We start from the raw sequence: 17,612 nt of genomic DNA, 5'->3' as shown, positions 1-17,612 counted from the left end.
AAGGTTATCCGGGTAGGCAGAAATGTGGGGTTGAGGTTTCTTTCAGATCAATAAGATCATGATCTTATTGAATTGTGGAGCAGGCTCGAGGGGCCAAGTGGCCTACTCCTGGCTGCTGCTAGGGGCCCAATTAACTACTCCCACCAGTGACTTCTTTCATTTGCTATTACCTCCATCCAAACTGATTCTACGTCTTGCTCTTCTGAACCAAGATAATTTCTCACTGCTTGACCAATCTCATCCTTTATTAAAAGAGCTACCCCACCTCCTTTTCCTTTCTTCCTGTCCTTCTGAAATGCCAAATACCCATGAATATTCTGGTCCCCACGGTGGTCACTTGGCAACCATATCTATGTAATAGCTATCATATCATACTCATTTATTTCTACTTGTTCAAGCAATTCATCCATCTTGTTACAAATGCTGTGTGCACTGAAATAAAGAGCCTTCAATTCTGTTTTTTTTTTTAACCATTTTTCCCTACTCTGACCTTATTACTGGTACACTCTTATGTTTGTACGCTCTGTCCCTTCTTGACCGACTCGAGTTATCATTACCCGCATCGTGACCCTGCACTATTGCCTTGTACTTCCTCTTTAACTTTCAAGATCTCCCCCTCATGTGAGCACCCTGCCCCCACTATTTAAAATCCTCTCAACAGCCCTAGTTAGATAATTCTCCAGTATGCTGGTTTGAGCATGGTTCAGGTGAAGTCATCCCAAAAGTACAGCTCCCTCTTTCCTCAGTGCTGGTGCCACAAATCGAAACCCATTTCTTCCATACCAATCTTTAAGCCATGCAATTCAACTCTCTATTTACCCTATGCCAATTTGTTCGTGGATCAAGGAACAATCCAGAGATTACCAGCTTTGTGGTTCTGCTTTTTTAATTTAGCCCCTAGCTGCTTATACTCCCACAGTAGAACCTCTTTCTTAGTCCTAGCTATGTCATTTGTACACACGTAGAGCATGACAACTGAATCCTCCCACGCCAAGTTTTTCCCGAATACTGAGGGGATGTCCTTAACCCTGGTAATGGGCAGGCAACACATCCTTTGGGCTCATGCTCTTGGATGCATAGAACAATATCCACCCCCCTAACTATACTGCTCTCTATTACAACTACATTCCTTTTTATGTCCTCCAATTGAATAGCCCCCTGCACCATGGTGTCATGGTCAGTTTGCTCATCCTCCCTGCAGTCCTTGCCTTTGTCCACACAAGATGCAAGAACATGGAATCTATCAAACAATTGCAAAGACTGAGGCTCCTCCAGTTCTACCTTCTAAGTCCCCATTCCTGCCTCAGTCATGGTCACACTCTGGTCCCTGACCACGGACCAAATCATAAGTACTTAGGCTGTCTCCTGGAAAAAAAAGTGTCCAGGTAACTTTCCCCCTCCTTTATGCATTGCAGTGTTCAAAGCTTGGGCTTCAGCTCATTAACTCACAGCCATGGTTCCTCGAGCTGCAGACATTTACTGTAGATGTGGTTGTTGTGGAATACACAGGCCCAACATGCAACAGCTGCAACACTTCACCTGTCCTGCCATCTTTATGGTATTTTATCTAACTAATTAGATTTCAAGTTTAGATAAATCACCCAACTGTAGTTATGGTTATATTAAGTAGCTCAACCTGTTAAGCTATAAATATAATTAATAGTTACATCACCGCAGTCCCAGTTTAAATTACTGCCCCTGTTTAGAGGGATAAAATCTTAAAACTCACCAATCACCTACCAGTTCACCTATTTAATGCTTTTAAACACTCACCTGCTACTGGAGGCTGAAAGAATGTATTAAAAAAAAAAGCACCTCCTTTCCTCTCTGCACCAATTTCCCAAGTTCTCAAAATATTCAAATTGCAATTGCTAAATCAACTTCCTGCTACAGTAATTAACATCTATTCAGGCAACCACTTTCAACTGATTGACAGATAACTGCCACTGCCAGGCAGTTTCTTTTAAGCTGGGCTTTCTTTTAAAACTAACTTTCAGTTTTAAAGTTCCAAGTCAGAGTCTGACTGTTAATCTAAACTATGGGGAGAATTTTCTCCCCATCAGGGGGGTTAAACGGGAGCAGGCGTGCAGCCGATTTAAGCAATAGACGGTTATATCTTCCTCAGTACAGGGAATCAAGAAAATTTCTGGCAAAATGAAATCACAGAAGCTATTTTAAAGTTGTCACTATACTCTTATAGCTACAAATTCCTATTAAATGTATAAAGGGGTCTTAAGATTTGAAACAAGAAGGATGGTCTATCAAATCAACCTTATCAGCTTTGCAGGTTTATACCACATCTCATCATGGGACTGTTCATAAGGAAAAAGTAGTGCTGATGGAGCAAACAGTTACTTTCCAACTGTAGCAGTCCAAGGGTAATTACCTCCAGAATGATCCAATTGATAAACCTTTGGATTTTCCCATTTGCAATATTGCCTGTATTAAACTAGTAGCAATCTTAAGTAGTGGCGTTTTTCCTTCAAACAGCAAAGAATACAGGCAGCTAAGGGCAAGCTGGAAAGAATGGGCAGTACCAACAAAATCAGAATTCATCCCTGTCGGCACAGTGGAAAACCATGCATGTCTGCAATCGAGCCCTACCGCCACATTAGAATGCACAACAGATGACACGACGCAGGCAAGAAATAGACATCTTCAATAACGAAGGGAAACCAATGACGAAACAAGTAGTTCAAAATTAGTCAAATTCAGACAACCTCCCATAGAGAATCAGCTCGGTGCACATAAACATAATGGATCATCTTTATGATAAGGAAGTTTTCACTCGGTAACTTCAGTACAACAATTTTGAATATGAAAGTTAAATTTCCTTTCATAGGTTAACCAAGAAATAATAGTTTAACAGTGGTTGAACAGGATTACTAATTAGGAGTGAAATGATATTTCGACAATTTTTATGCCCCCAAATTTAAAAGGAAAATTGATGTCAGGCAGCAATTAAGATGAAAGCTAGGTGGTGACTTGAAGGCAAGATCAAAGTTAGAGAAATCAAGTTCACATTCCCAAGTTTATGGCAATTTTTAAAAGGAAAACAGGGCACAATTAAAGTTCATATTTCTTTAAGTTCATATATAGAAACCATATATGCAAGAAATTGCAAACTAAACATATGCTTCATTAACCCTTTCATTTTTAAAAAATTCATTCATGGGATGTGGGCATCACTGGATAGGCCAGCATTTATTGCCCATCCCTAATTGTCCTCAAGGTGATGGTGGTGAGCTGCCTTTTTCAACTGCTGCAGTCCATGTGGTGTAGATACACCCAGAGTGCTGTTAGGGAGTGAGTTCCAGGATTTTAACCCAGCGACAGTGGAAGAATGGCGATCTGTCAGAATGATGAATGACTTGGAGGGGAACTTCAAGTGTCTGCTGCCCTTGTCCTTCTAGCTGGTAGTGGTCTTGGGTTTGGAAGGTGCCATCTAAGGAGCCTTGGTGAATTCCTGCAGTGCATCTACACACTGCTGCCACTGTGCATCGGTGGTGGAGGGAGTGAATGTTTGTGGATGGGATGCCAGTCAAGTGGGCTGCTTTGTCCTGGATAATATCAAGCTTCTTGAGTGTTTTTGGAGAGTATTCCATCACACTCCTGACTTGAACCTTGTAGATGGTGGACAGGCTTTGGGGAATCAGGTGGTAAGTTATGCCTTGCAGGATTCCCAGCATCTGACCGGCTCTTGTAGCTACAGTATTTATATGGCTAGTCCAGTTCAGTTTCTGGTCAATGGTAACTCCCAGGATGTTGATAGTGGAGGATTCAGCAATGATAATTCAGCCATTGAATGTCAAGGAGTGATGGCTAGATTGTCTCTTGTCGGAGATGATCATTGCCTGGCACTTGTGTGGTGCGAATGTTATTTGTCAGCCCAATCCTGAATATTGTCCAGGTCTTGCTGCATTTGGACATGGACTGCTTCCGTATCTGACGAATTGCAAATGTGCAGTCATCAGCAAACATCCCCGCTTCTGACCTCATGATGGAAAGAAGGTGATGAAGCAGCTGAAGATGCTTGGGCCTAGGACACTACCCTGAGGAACTTCTGCAGTGATGTCCTGGAACTGAGATGATTGGCCTCTTTTTTTGTGCTAGGTATTATAGTTTGTACTATTAAGGCTGGAACATGCAAACAATATATATTTGAATCAATGACTCAAAAAATTATTGATCAAATGCATGTACTGAAACAATCATAATCTACATCTTATACTGTAGAATTTAATTTTTAAGCACTGGTCAGATAATTGTTCTTGATAATTTGGTGATGTCCATAAACCCATGTTCATCCAAATCCCTGTTGCCTGTATCCTAACCTACAGCACACTTGACTTGCTGGTGTACACTGACTTACATAAGCTCTGGTTCACTAATGCCTTAATTTTAAAATTCTCATGCAATTCTATTTTCCCAATGAAAGAATTTATTAAAATTGCCATCTGTACATTTATACAATTAAGTATGTCACCAAATATTTACAGTGCAAAGTTTAATAGAAGCAGAGCAGTTGAATACAACAATTAAAGTAGAAACTACTTCACCGCATTAGGCAATTTGCAAAGGTTAAAATGTTTCCACTTAGATGTCACCAGGCTTATGTGAGCACACAGAGGAAACAAAGTTTAGATCATAATCCAACATATACATTACTGCTACAAGCACTAATGCATATGCGCATACACTACAAAACCACAGAAACAATAAGTGCATATCTGTGATTCAATAGTAAACATGCACTTTGGTTCAGTTTTTCACATTTGATTACATTGTTTAAAACTTACTGAAATTTTAAACTTGGTTGTTTGCTATTTGAAACAAAAGTTTTTATGTTTTCCCTTTTAAAATTTGGTACAATTCACAAATTGTAAAAATATGCACTTTTTAGTAGAAAATCTTTCACTAAGTTTAGAATACACCTTCTAAAGTATGATGTAACAGAACTGGAAGTTATCATTGATTAAAATTTTTGAAATATATATCAAACAAAATGTAATTGGAGATAGAGGCATTAATGAAGATTTAGTTGCAAAAAAAATTGGAAGGATATGGAGGAAACACTAAAGAAAGTGCAAATCTTGACCTAATTTTTTTTATATCAGTAATCAACATGTTCAAAACACTCTTATCCATTACTGCAAACGTTTAAAAGGTGTAGTAGGGATGGAGTTAAACTGCATCAAATCTTTCATCCAATACTTAATAAAGCCTTCAGCATTTGGGGATACAGAAACACCTGAAAAAGATACATCTGACCAGGGTGGAGGCTCTCTATAAACAAGATTTATAAATTAAATGTTTACTTACTATGGAAGTATAATCAATACAAGATGGAAGATTACTTAAACAAAACTCAGCCAGTTATAAGTTAATTGAGTTATGTTAATATGCTAATAAATTAATGGCATCACTGATAAATATATAGCTGTAGATTAAACAGATGGTTATTAACAGGGTCAAAGGGGTTATTTATTCTCATCTTTATAGACTTAATAGTCAAACATTTTGTTTCATGAAATAATGCTCCAGATCATTTAGATAAATTAACATTCTCAAAGTAGCCAAAATGCTATCTTTTCGAACTGAATAGAATTATGTGAACTAAAGTCGAGTCAATCAGCTTCTCCCCATCCTTTCCCTTTAAAATTCTGTAGAAATTACATGCATATGTCAGAATATACATATTGGAGCATATTGAGCATATTGGAGATCAGACAATCATTATTCTCATGGGTTTTTTATGTTCTCTCCACCCTCTTCCCCCACCCATTGTTCATCAACAGCCTGTAATACATCATCACTGGTGGGAAAATCAGATTAGAAGATGGATAAGAAGGGAAGTGTAATGCTTGCAAATTCATTATGTAAAACAGCTGGTCAGGACTAAGTTATAGATACAAATAAGACATCATACCATTAGCCTGTAAATGGCCTCACAACCCTCCCACTATATACATACTGGCCCAAGTGTGACACATACATCTATAGTTCACCCCTATCAGTTATTCTATGACAGAATTATTAGACAGTCATAAGTCTATCACAGATGTTCAAATGGTCAAAAAGTTGGAGTTCTTTCAGGAGCAGCAGGGGTAGCCCACACATATCCAACGGAAGGCCAAAATTCAAGGGATAATATGATACTTGCACATTCAAATAGAACAATATTCCCAAACCGTCAAGTAGTACAGAACCGAAGTCTAAGTCACCATACTGTGAAGTTAAACATGGCCAGATCATCAAAGATCAGTGTGTTTTCTGCATGTTGCATATTACAGCTAATAGCATCACCTTTAGTATTAGGGAATTTGAAAAGTTCAAGTAATGCTTGGCTGCATTTCCTTTGTAAATCAGTGCAGTCAGTTTCAAATAATGCAAGTTGCTGGAAATCTCTAGCAGATGCAGACTGGTTTCTTTTTCTTCTTCCTTCTTGATTAGCAGCATGTTCCTCTTCCTTACTGTGATCTTCGATAAGGTAGTTTTTAAACTGACCAACTGCCTGGCTGTGGCCAATATTTCATAGCTGATTTCTAGGGCTGGCAAAGTTCTGATCAGTGGCAGACAGGCTGTGGAGTTTTGTAGCACACTGGATGTGAGCAAGACGACCATCTGGGTATCGCACAAAGACTGGCTCAGTGAAAAAGTCCCGGCATACTTGGCAGACTTTTTTATCTGAAAGTGTAATAATGTTTCCTCTTGATTTTACCTGAAAAGTGAGGAATAGAAAATAAAAACAAACAGGGGACTATGTTTCAGCTCATTTCAGTTTAAGATCTTAAAACTTGAACTGGAAAAGTATCTGATAAACTATAGGATACAGTACAAGGCCAACGTGTGCGCCAAAATTGAAACAGTTAAAAATTTTCTAGTATTGTACTGTACAAAACAAATATAGCAGGCATTATCTTCGTTCGTCATGCCCTGGATTTTGAAAAATGACTTTTTGGGTGCAGTTGTATGGAAGTTTCGATTTAACTCATGCAAGCAGTTGCTGCACTCACTGCTTGGTTTGTACCTGCTATTGAAGCTTGCCTATCTTAAGGCTGACAGAATTAGAATAAAATATACTTTGTGCAACATTAGGGCGCAGCCAAAGGCAACGGTATAATAGACAACATTTTATGGCTTTGCTCCGAATGAAATTTTATCCTGGGAGCACAGACAGATATTTCTTAAAGTCTAATGCGTACTCCATACAGAGGTAAAGCCAAGACAAGGCCTCTCATATTGATGCCCAGAACAGACAGACAAGAGTGAATTGTTGGTTATTCCACCTATACTACAGCAGCTGTTACTTGTTCTTCAACTTGGATAGACTTGGGTTGTTTTCGTTGGAGCAGAGAAGACTGAGGGGCCACCTGATCGAGGTGTACAAGATTATGAGGGGCATGGACAGGGTGTTCCCCTTAGTTGAAGGTCAGTCACAAGGGGGCATAAGTTCAAGGCGAGGGACAGGAGGTTTAGGGGGGATGTGAGGAAAAACTTTTTTACCCAGAGGGTGGTGACGGTCTAGAATGCACTGCCTGGGAGGGTGGTGGAGGCGGGTTGCCTCACATCCTTTAAAAAGTACCTGGATGAGCACTTGGCACATCATAACATTCAAGGCTATGGGCCAAGTGCTGGTAAATGGGATTAGGTAGGTAGGTCAGGTGTTTCTCACCTGTCGGTGCAGACTCGATGGGCCAAAGGGCCTCTTCTGCACTGTGCTTCTGTGTGATTGATGAAACCTGCTTAGTTTGAAGAAAGAGACAGTATTGTATTCTCAATAGATTTTAATCAATTTTGTCTCCCCTAGAACTCGAGATGGCCAGAGGATAGATAATGGGTGTCGAAAGCTGGTCACTGACTGAACATTCAAGGTACAGCTTTGGACAATGTTGCGGCAAGCTGTAAAAAGAAAACAATAAATGTACTGCTCTGTGCACTCAGGCAAAAGTTCTTGGGGGCATTGAAGTACCCAAGACAGGCATAAACCTGAATCAAGAAATGGCAATAGTCATAAAGATAAGAGTGGAGTGGACAGATAAGGGAGGAAAATGAAATGGCCAGAGGTGGAGAAGTTGAAGAGAATGATGAAACAGTCGAAGTCACAAAGGATGTCATTTGTGATTTTGACCAGTACAGTCTCTGTGTTGCAGATGTGACAAACCAAAATGCAGGGTCTCATAAGGAATGATGGAAGCTTGAGTGAGGAAACATGCGCCAAATTTTTCTACTACAGAACCATAGTCATCTTGCTTTTTCATTCACTCCTTCCTATTCTTTGATCACATAGGGCAGAAATTTTCACTCGGCAGGTGGGCGTGTGCCTGACCCGCTCGAGCTTGAAATGACGCGCGGTGATGTCGGCCAAACGTGTCGACGTTATCACGCAGTCGCATGATAGTTCAGTCGGAGATCATTAAGTTATCAATTAACAAAGTCTAACAGTTGGCGGGCAGGTGAAAATGCCAAGCGGCCTTTATATTTTTTTTGGAAACTTCATCCACAAAAGCAAATAAAAACAAAATAAAAACTTTAATTTTCCATTAATAACATGTCCCTGCTCATGTGACAGTCACATGAGGGGACATGTTTTATTACATTTTTATTTTTACATATCATCTGCCTGAGGCACAATGAAGGTCAGTGTACAGAGGTCACATAAGTGAGAATTGGTGCAGGTTTGGGCACAGAGTCTGGGGTGAGCTCAAGTTTATGGAATGTTATCATTTATATTCCATTTCCCTTGCAATTAAAATAGGGAATGTTTTGCAACAGTTGTACAAGGCATTGGTGGGACCACATCTAGGGTACTGTATACAGTTTTGGTCTCCTTATTTAAGAAAGGACCTAACTGCATTAGAAGCAGTTCAGAGAAGGTTCGGGCGATTGATTCCTGAGATGAGGCGGTTATCTTATGAGGAAAGGTTGAACAGGTTGGGCCAATGTCCATTGGAGTTTAGAAGAATGAGAGCTGATGTTACTGAAACAGATTGGATGCTGAGAGGTTGTTTCACCTTGTGGGAGAGACTAAAACCAGGGGACACAGTTTAAAAATAAGGGATCACTCATTTGAGATGAAAATGAGGTGAAATTTTTTGCTGTGAGGGTTATGAGTCTGTGGAACTCTCTCCTCCAGTAAGCGATGGAGGCAGGGGCATTGAATATTTTTAAGGCAGAGATAGGTAGATTCTTGACTAACAAGGGAGTCAAAGTGTATAGAGAGTAAGCAGGAAAGAGGCCACAATCAGATCAGCCATGATTTTGTTGAATGGCTGAGCAGGCTTGAGGGGCCAAATGGCCTACTCCTGCTCCTAATTCATACGTTTGTAAAGGACGCAGAGAGATCAAGAAAGACAAGGAGGTTCAGAGTGCCAGGTCACTGGTAATATCACTTGTGACTTTGTTTGGCCCGTTTAAGGCTGTGGTAGGGACAGATATTACGATTAAAATAGGCACAGATTTGAGAGCAACACATCAAAAGGATTTGACAGAAAATGGTGGCTGAGATGGGGTAATAGATTGCAAGAAGGGTCCAGGGTGTTTTTTTTAAAAAAGAGGATGGTAATGTTCTAGTTTTGAAAGGGCGGGAGAGGACGAGAAGAGACAACCATTTACAATATCAGCTAGCAGGTGGGGCAGGAAGGGATATTGGGTGGTTAATAGTTTAGTGGGAATGGAGTTAACTGCAGGAGGTGTGTTTTATGGACAAGCTGCACTCAGAGGTGTAATGGGGGAAAACAAAAGAGACAGGTTCAAAGCGAGGGCTGTGGAGGTTTCCTTTGGTGAGCAAGGAACAGTGAGGTTTGGGGACAAAGATGTCCAAGAGCTCTTGGCACTTGTTAAAGACGATAGTGGGATGAGGCAGGGGACAGCAGTTTAAGGAGATAATTGGTAGAGAAGAAAAGACACAAGTTTATCTTTGCTTTCCAGAATAATCCTGGAGTAGTAAGCAGTTTCACAAAGGACAGCACTTGCTGTGTTCCAGCCAGATCTGGCGATAAATAGCTACACCAGTTATGCATCAGCTATGTCATACCTGGGGAAACAATCAGGATGGGAGAGGGGAAAGAATTTACTGGGCATCAAAAGCAGGCAATGGAGCAAATGAACAGATTGACAGGAAAATAGAACAAGCAGTAGGTCTTCCATCTTCTCGAGCTCATTCCACCATTGTCAGATCACGGTTGATCTGCATCAACTCCTTTGATCCAGATCCTTTGAAACCCTTACTAAACAAAAATCTAACGTTCTCAGCCTTGGAAATTTCAGTTGACCTAGCATCCGCAGACTTTTGAGAACAACTTCTATTACCCTATGAATGAAAACCTCTTTCCTGATTTCACACCTGAATGATCTTGTTCTCATTTTAAAATTGTACTCCCTTGATCTGAATTCACCCAGTAGAGGAAATCTCATCTCAGGGCAAACAACCAGGGTGAGGGGGGGGGGGCAAAAATTTTACTGGATATCAGAAGTGGAGATGAGGAAAAAATGAGCAAATTGACAGGAATATGGAACTAGGGGTCTGAATAGGAATAGGAAAATATGGAAATTTCTATGAACTTTGGCTGAGTGATAGCACTTCCATCAAATAGTTGTGCATTCAAGTGATTTTTCTTTTAATTTGTTCTTGGGATGTAAGTGCCCCTGGCAGGGCCAGCATTTATTGCCTATCATTAATTGCCATTCTGAACTGCCTTCTTGAATTGCTGCAGTGCATGTGGTGTAGGTACACCCACAGTGTTGTTAGGGTGCAAGTTCCAGGATTTTGACCTGACAACACTGAAGGAATGGCCATATAGTTCCAAGTCAGGATGGTGAGTGACTTGGAAGCAAAACTTGCAGCTGGTGGCATTCCTATGTATCTCCTGCCCTTTTGTCTTCTAGGTGGTCAAAGTCACAGGTTTGGAAGGTGCTGTCAAAGGGGGCTTGACGAGTTGCTGCAGTACATCTTATAGATGATACACACTGCTGCCACTGTGCACTGGTGGTGAAAGAAGTGAACATTTAAGACATATGAACATACAACTTGGGAGGAGTAGGCCACTCAGCCCCTCGAGCCTGCTCTGCTATCCAATAAGATCATGGCTGAATTGATTGTTACCTCAACTCCACATTCCCACCTACCCCTAATAACCTTTCACTGCCTCGCTTATCAAGAATCTGCCTTAAAAAGTGTTCAAATACTCTGCTTCCACCAGAGTGCCAAAGACTCATGAACCTCTGAAAAAGTTTCTCATCTGGCCAAAATGTCACCCCAAGTTGTAGATACTGCCACAAGAGGAAAAATCTTCTCCACATCCACCTTGTCAAGACCCTTCAGGATCTTGTATAGTTCAATCAAGTCACCTCATACTGTTCTAAACTCCAGCGGATACAAGCCTAACCTGTCCAAACTTTCCCCATTACACAGCCCGCCCATTCCAAGTAATAGTCTAGTAAACCTTCTCTGAACTACTCACAATGCATTTACATCTTTTATTAAATGAGACCAATACTGCACACAGTACTCTAGAAGTGGCCTCACCAATGCCCTGTATAACTGAAGCATAACCTCCCTATTTTTGCATTCAATTCCCCTCGCAATAAACGATAACATTCTATTAGCTTTCGTAGTTACTTGCTGTACCTGCATACTAACCTTTTGCGATTCCTGCACCAGGACACCCAGATCACGCTACATCTCAGAGCTCTGCAAACGCTCATCATTTAGATAATATGCTTTTTTATTCTTCCAGCCAAAATGGACAATTTCACATGTTCCACTATTATACTTCATTTGCCAGATCTTTGCCCACTCACTTAATGGATCTATATTTCTTTGTAGCCTCCGTATATCCTCTTCACAACTTACTTTCCTAGCTCTCTTTGTGTCAGCAGCAAATTAGCAGCCAGGCCTTTAGTTCCTTCATCCAAATCATTTATACAAATTGTAAAAAGTTGAGGCCCCTGCACTGACCCCTGTGGCACACCACTAGTCACCACAGCCAACCAGAAAAAGACTCATTTATGGCTACCCTCTGTTTCCTGTTAGCTAGCCAATCTTCTATCCATGTCAATATGTTACCCCATACACCATGAGCTTTTATTTTCGCAATAACCTTTAATGTGAGACCTTATCAAATGCCTTCTGGAAATCTATACAGTACACCCAGTGCTTCCCCTTCATCCACAACACATGTTACTTCTTCAAATAACTCCAATAAATTGGTTAAACATGATTTCCCTCTCACAAAACCATGGTGACTGCCTGATTATCTTGGATTTTTCTAAGTGCCCTGGTATAATGTCTTTAATAACAGTTTCTGACATATTCCCTATGACACAGGTTAAGCTGTAATGAAGAGATTAATGTCTATAATGTTATAGGAAATTATTTTAAAATTGGACTTGTAGTAGGGTCTGTGTGTGTGTGTCTGTGTTTTTTTTTGTTTTCTTTATTCATTCATGGGATATGGGCTTCGCTGGCTGGGCTAGCATTTATTACTCATCCCTGGTTGCCCTTAAGGTGGTGGTGAGTTGCCTTCTTGAACCGCTGCAGTCCATGTGGTGTAGGTACACCCACAGTGCTGTTAGGGAGGGAGTTCCAAGATTTAGACTCAGCGACAGTGAAGGAACGGCAATATATTTCCAAGTCCGGATGGTGAGTGACATGGAGGGGAACTTCCAGGTGGTGGTGTTCCCATCTATCTACTGCCCTTGTCCTTCTAGATCGTAGTGGTCATGAGTTTGGAAGTGCTGTTGAAGGAGCCTCGGTGAATTCCTGCAATGCATCTTGTAGATGGTACACACTGCTGCTACTGTGCGTCAGTGGTGGAGGGAGTGAATGTTTGTGCACGTGGTGCCAATCAAGTGGGCTACTTTGTCCTGGACGGTGTCAAGCTTCTTGAGTGCTGTGGGAGCTGCACTCATCCAGGCAAGTGGGGAGTATTCCATCACACTCCTGACTTGTAGATGGTGTACAACCTTTGGGGAGTCAGGAGGTGAGTTACTCGTCGCACGATTCCTAGCCTCTGACCTGCTCTTGTAGCCATAGTATTTATATGGCTTGTTCAGTTCAGTTTCTGGTCAATGATAACCCCCAGGATGTTCATAGTGGGGGATTCAGTGATGGTAATGCCATTGAACATCAAGAGGCGATGGTTGGATTCTCTCTTGTTGGAGATGGCCATTGTCTGGCACTTGTGTGGAGTGAATGTTACTTGCCACTTGTCAGCCCAAGCCTGGATATTGTCCAGGTCTTGCTGCATTTGGACACGGACTGCTTCAGTATCTGGGGAGTCGCCAATGGTGCTGAACCTTGCACAATCAGCAGCGAACATCCCCACTTCTGACCTGATGGAAGGAAGGTCATTGATGAAGCAGCTGAAGATGGTTGGGCCTAGGGCACTACCCTGAGGAACTTCTGCAGTGATGTCCTGGAGCCGAGATGACTGACCTTCAACAACCACATCCTTCCAGAGGAGGATGAGATGGATCATCCACTCAGCACTTCTGGCTGAAGATTGTAGCAAATGCTTCAGCCTTACCTTTGCAGTGATGTGCTGGGCTCCTTCATCATTGAGGATGGGGATATTTGTGGAGCCTCCTCCTCCAGTGAGTTGTTTAGTTGTCCACCAGCATTCACGACTGGATGTGGCAGGACTGCAGAGCTTAAATCTGATCCGTTGGTTGTGGGATCGCTTAGTCCTGTCTATCACTTGCTGCTTATGCTGTTTGGCATGCAAGTAGTCCTGTGTTATAACTTCACCAGGTTGACACCTCATTTTTAGGTATGCCTGATGTTGCGCCTGGTATGCCCTCCTGCACTCTTCATTGAACCAGGGTTGATCCTCTGGCTTGAAGGTAATGGTAGAGTGGGGGATATGCCAGGCCATGAGATTACAGATTGTGTTCAAGTACAATTCTGCTGCTGCTGCTGGCCCACAGTGCCTCATGGATGCCCAGTCGAGTTGCTAGATCTGTTTAAAATTTATCCCATTTAGCATGGTGGTAGTGCCACATAACACGATGGAGGGTATCCTCAATGTGAAGGCAGGACTTCATCTCCACAACGACTGTGCGGTGGTCACTCCTACCGATACTGTCATGGATAGATGCATCTGCAGCAAGCAGGCTAGAGAGGATGAGGTTAAGTATGTTTTTGCCTCATGTTGGTTCCCTCACCACCTGCCGCAGACCCAGTCTAGCAGCTTAATTGTGTGGCTTAATTGGATTAAAGCCAGCTAGTCTGGGTGCTTTGATATATAATAGTTTGGTATGTTAATTTGATAAATGTAATTAAAAGGTAAAAAGAGTATATTTGCATGTGTTGAATAAACCATTCAAAAGAATGGGTAAAAGCTTGCGCCTAGCTGGGAGACACCCAGCAATGTGTTTATATTACTAATAAAGCTGGTGGAATGAAAGGATTATTGTTAGGAGAGGTAATTTTTTTTTAAACTAGTAATGCAATGGAAAATTTACATTCAAGGGAAAGCTCAGTATAAACCAAAAGGAGTGTGTGTGTGAGAGTCAGAACCATGTAAGATCTAACCAGCCTGTAAGCCAACAACTGTCTGTAAAGGAACCAAATTGCAAGGGACCTCATTTTGAATTCATAAGGTTAAATGTACTTTGCCTGGTGTCTGTTTAAAGTCTATGGGTTACTGTTGCCTTGGTGAAGATTTATCTGGGAGTGCTTAATTTGGGGACTTGCTGAAAAGTTATTATGGTAGTAGTTTGTAGACTGTATGTGTTTAATTTGTTGTTAAAATTAATAAATGTTTAATTTAGTTTTATATAAAAACCTCTTGAGGCTTGGCGGTTTTACTCCTGAATTCAGAGCTGTATCTCAAACATGCTAACTGAAAGTATAGGTTATGACATTTGTTCAAGTTTCCCTCTGGGACTTAAACAACTCAGCCTTTATCAACTGCTGTGGCATAACAAAGCTAACTGGCCTATAGTTTTCCGCTTTCTGTCTCCCTCCATTTTTGAATAAAGGCGTTACATTCACTATTTTTCAATCTAATGGAACCTTCCCTGAATCTAGCAAATTTTGGAAAATTAAAACCAACACCTCAACTATCTCACTAACCACTACTTTTAAGGCCCCAGGGTGAAGTCCAACAGGACCCGGGGACTTGTCAGTCCACAGCTCCAACAATTTGCTCAGTACCACTTCTTTGGTGATTGTAATACAATTAGGCAGAGTTAGCATGATTTTTTGAAAGAGAAACAGTGCTTGACAAGTTTATTAGAGTTCTTTGAAGATGTAATAAACAGGGTGGAGAAAGGGGGACCAGTAAATGCAGTGTATTTGGATTTCCAAAGACATTCAATAAGATGCCATATAAAAGGTTACTACACAAGATAAGAGGTTATGGTGTTGGGGCTGATATATTAGCTTAACTAACAGGAAACAGAGTAAGGATAAATGAGTAATTTTTAGGATGGGAAACTATAACTAATGGAGTGCAACTGGGATCAATGCTGGGGCCTCAACGATTTAGAAACATAGAAGATAGGAGCAGGAATAGGTCATTTCGCCCTTTGAGCCTGCTCCGCCATTCAATTAGGATCATGGTTGATCCTCTATCTCAACGTCATACTCACGCTCTCTCCCCATGCCTTTAGAGTCCAGAAATCCAACCATTTTGTTGGATTTGCATCCAGTCTGTCCATCCCTGTCAGAATTTTATACGTTTCAATGACATCCCCTTCTCATTCTTCGAAACTCCAGTAAATACAGGCCCAGTCGTCCCAATCTCTCCTCATATGACAGTCATGGCATCCCAGGAATCAGTCGTGTGAACCCTTTCTGCACTCTCTCTATGACAGGTATATCCTCTTTTAGGTAAGGAGGCCAAAACTGCACACAATACTCCAGGTGTGGTCTCACCAAGACCCTGTACAGCTGCAGTAAGACGTCCTTGCTCCTGAACTCAATTCCTCTTTCAACGAAGGCTAACAGACTATTTGCCTTCTTAACTACTTGCTGCACCTGAATTCTTGCTTTCAGTGACTGGTGTATAAGGACACTCACGTCCCTCCGTACAGCAACATTTCCCAATCTATCGCCATTTAAATAATACACTGCCATTTTGTTTTTCTGACCAAAGTGGATAACTTTACACTTATCCACGTTATACTGCATCTGCCATGTATTTGCCCATTCACTCAACCTGTTTGAATCACCTTGAAGCCTCTTAACACCCTCATCATCGCTCACATTCCCACCAAGTTTCATGGTATCAGCAAACTTGGAAATATTACATTTGGTTCCCTCATCCAAATCATTGATATATATTGTGAATAGCTGGGGCCCAAGCACTGATCCGTGTGGTGCCCCACTAGTCACCGCCTGCCACTCTGAAAAAGACACGCTCATTCCTACTGTTTCCTGCCTGCTAAACAATTCTCAATCCATGCCAATATATCACCCTCAATCCCATGCGCTTTCATTTGACACACTAACCTCTTGTGGGACTTTATCAAAAGCTTTCTGAAAATACATATACACCACATCCACTGGTTCACTCTTATCTATTCTGCTAGTAATGTCCTCAAAAAGCCCCAATAGGTTTTTCAAACATGATTTCCCTTTCATAAATCCATACTGACTTTGTATAATCCCGTTCATATTTTCTAAGTGTCCTGTCATCACATCCTTTACAATGGACTCTAGCACTTTCCTTACTACTGATGTTAGGCTAACCAGTCTGTAATTCCCCGTTTTCTCCCTCCCTCCTTTTTTAAATAGTGGGGTTACATTTGCCACCCTCCAATCTGCCTGGGCTGTTTCAGAATCTACAGGATTTTGGAAGATGACAACCAACGCATTCATTATTTCCATGGCCACCTCCTTTAGTACCCTGGGATGTAGATCATCAGGCCCTGGAAATTTATCAGCTTTCAGTTTCACTAATTTCTCCAGCACTATTGTTTTAGTAATTCTAATTTCCTTCATTTCCTGCTTCTCACTAGAGCCTTGGTTCCCTAGCACTTCTGTGAAGCAATTTGCACCTTCCTCCGTGAAGACAGAACTGAAGTAGTTGTGTATATGCTCTGCCATTTCCATTCCAAATGGAATCTTTGTTCTCGATTATAAATTCTCCCATTTCGGACTGTAAGGGACCTACATATGCCTTCTTTTAGCATGTACAAAGACAAAAAAATGAGTGAAACTTTTACAGTTCGCTTTTATGTTCCTTGCATGTTTACTCTCGTACTCTATTTTCCCCATCTTTTGGTCCTCCGTTGCTGAATTCTAAACTGCTCCCAATCCTCAGGATTGCTACTTTTTCTAGCAACTTTATATCACTCCTCTTTAAATCTAATACTACCCTTAATTTCTTTTGTGAGCCATAGTTGGGCCACTTTTCCTGTTGTGTTTTTGTGCCAGAAACGAATGCATAACTGTTGCAATGCATACATTTGTTCCTTAAATATTAGGCATTGCCTAACCATCATCATGCCTTTTAATGAAATTCCCAATCTAGCTTAGCTAACTCTCACCTCATACCTTTGTAGTTTCCTTTTATTTAGGGCGCTAGTTTCAGATCAGACTACTTCACTTTCCTTCCTAATGAAGAATTATGTTATGGTCACTGTTCCCTAAAGGACTCTGA

The 17,612-nt window shown here is 41.2% G+C and overlaps 1 protein-coding gene across 4 annotated transcripts in view; it reads right to left on the bottom strand.

Annotated features, from left to right (window-relative positions):
• The window catches only part of tgfbrap1 (transforming growth factor, beta receptor associated protein 1), a 96,168-nt gene that overhangs the window by 10,856 nt on the left and 67,700 nt on the right, over nucleotides 1-17,612 (bottom strand). For 3 of the 4 annotated variants that reach the window (XM_078545589.1, XM_078545590.1, XM_078545591.1), the window contains one exon: nucleotides 4,419-6,721. The exons of the other annotated variant lie outside the window; for it this stretch is intronic. In XM_078545589.1, the coding sequence (XP_078401715.1) occupies nucleotides 6,533-6,721 (189 nt within the window). In that variant the 3' untranslated portion in view covers nucleotides 4,419-6,532. Of the gene's footprint in view, nucleotides 1-4,418; nucleotides 6,722-17,612 lie in introns of those variants that run through there. 4 annotated transcript variants of the gene reach the window in all.

This window comes from Cetorhinus maximus, chromosome 7 (genome assembly GCF_964194155.1).
Source record: "Cetorhinus maximus chromosome 7, sCetMax3.hap1.1, whole genome shotgun sequence".
Lineage (NCBI taxonomy): Eukaryota > Metazoa > Chordata > Chondrichthyes > Lamniformes > Cetorhinidae > Cetorhinus > Cetorhinus maximus.
The sequence above is the reverse complement of the archived record's forward strand: the minus strand, read 5'-3'. Positions and strand labels throughout refer to the sequence as shown.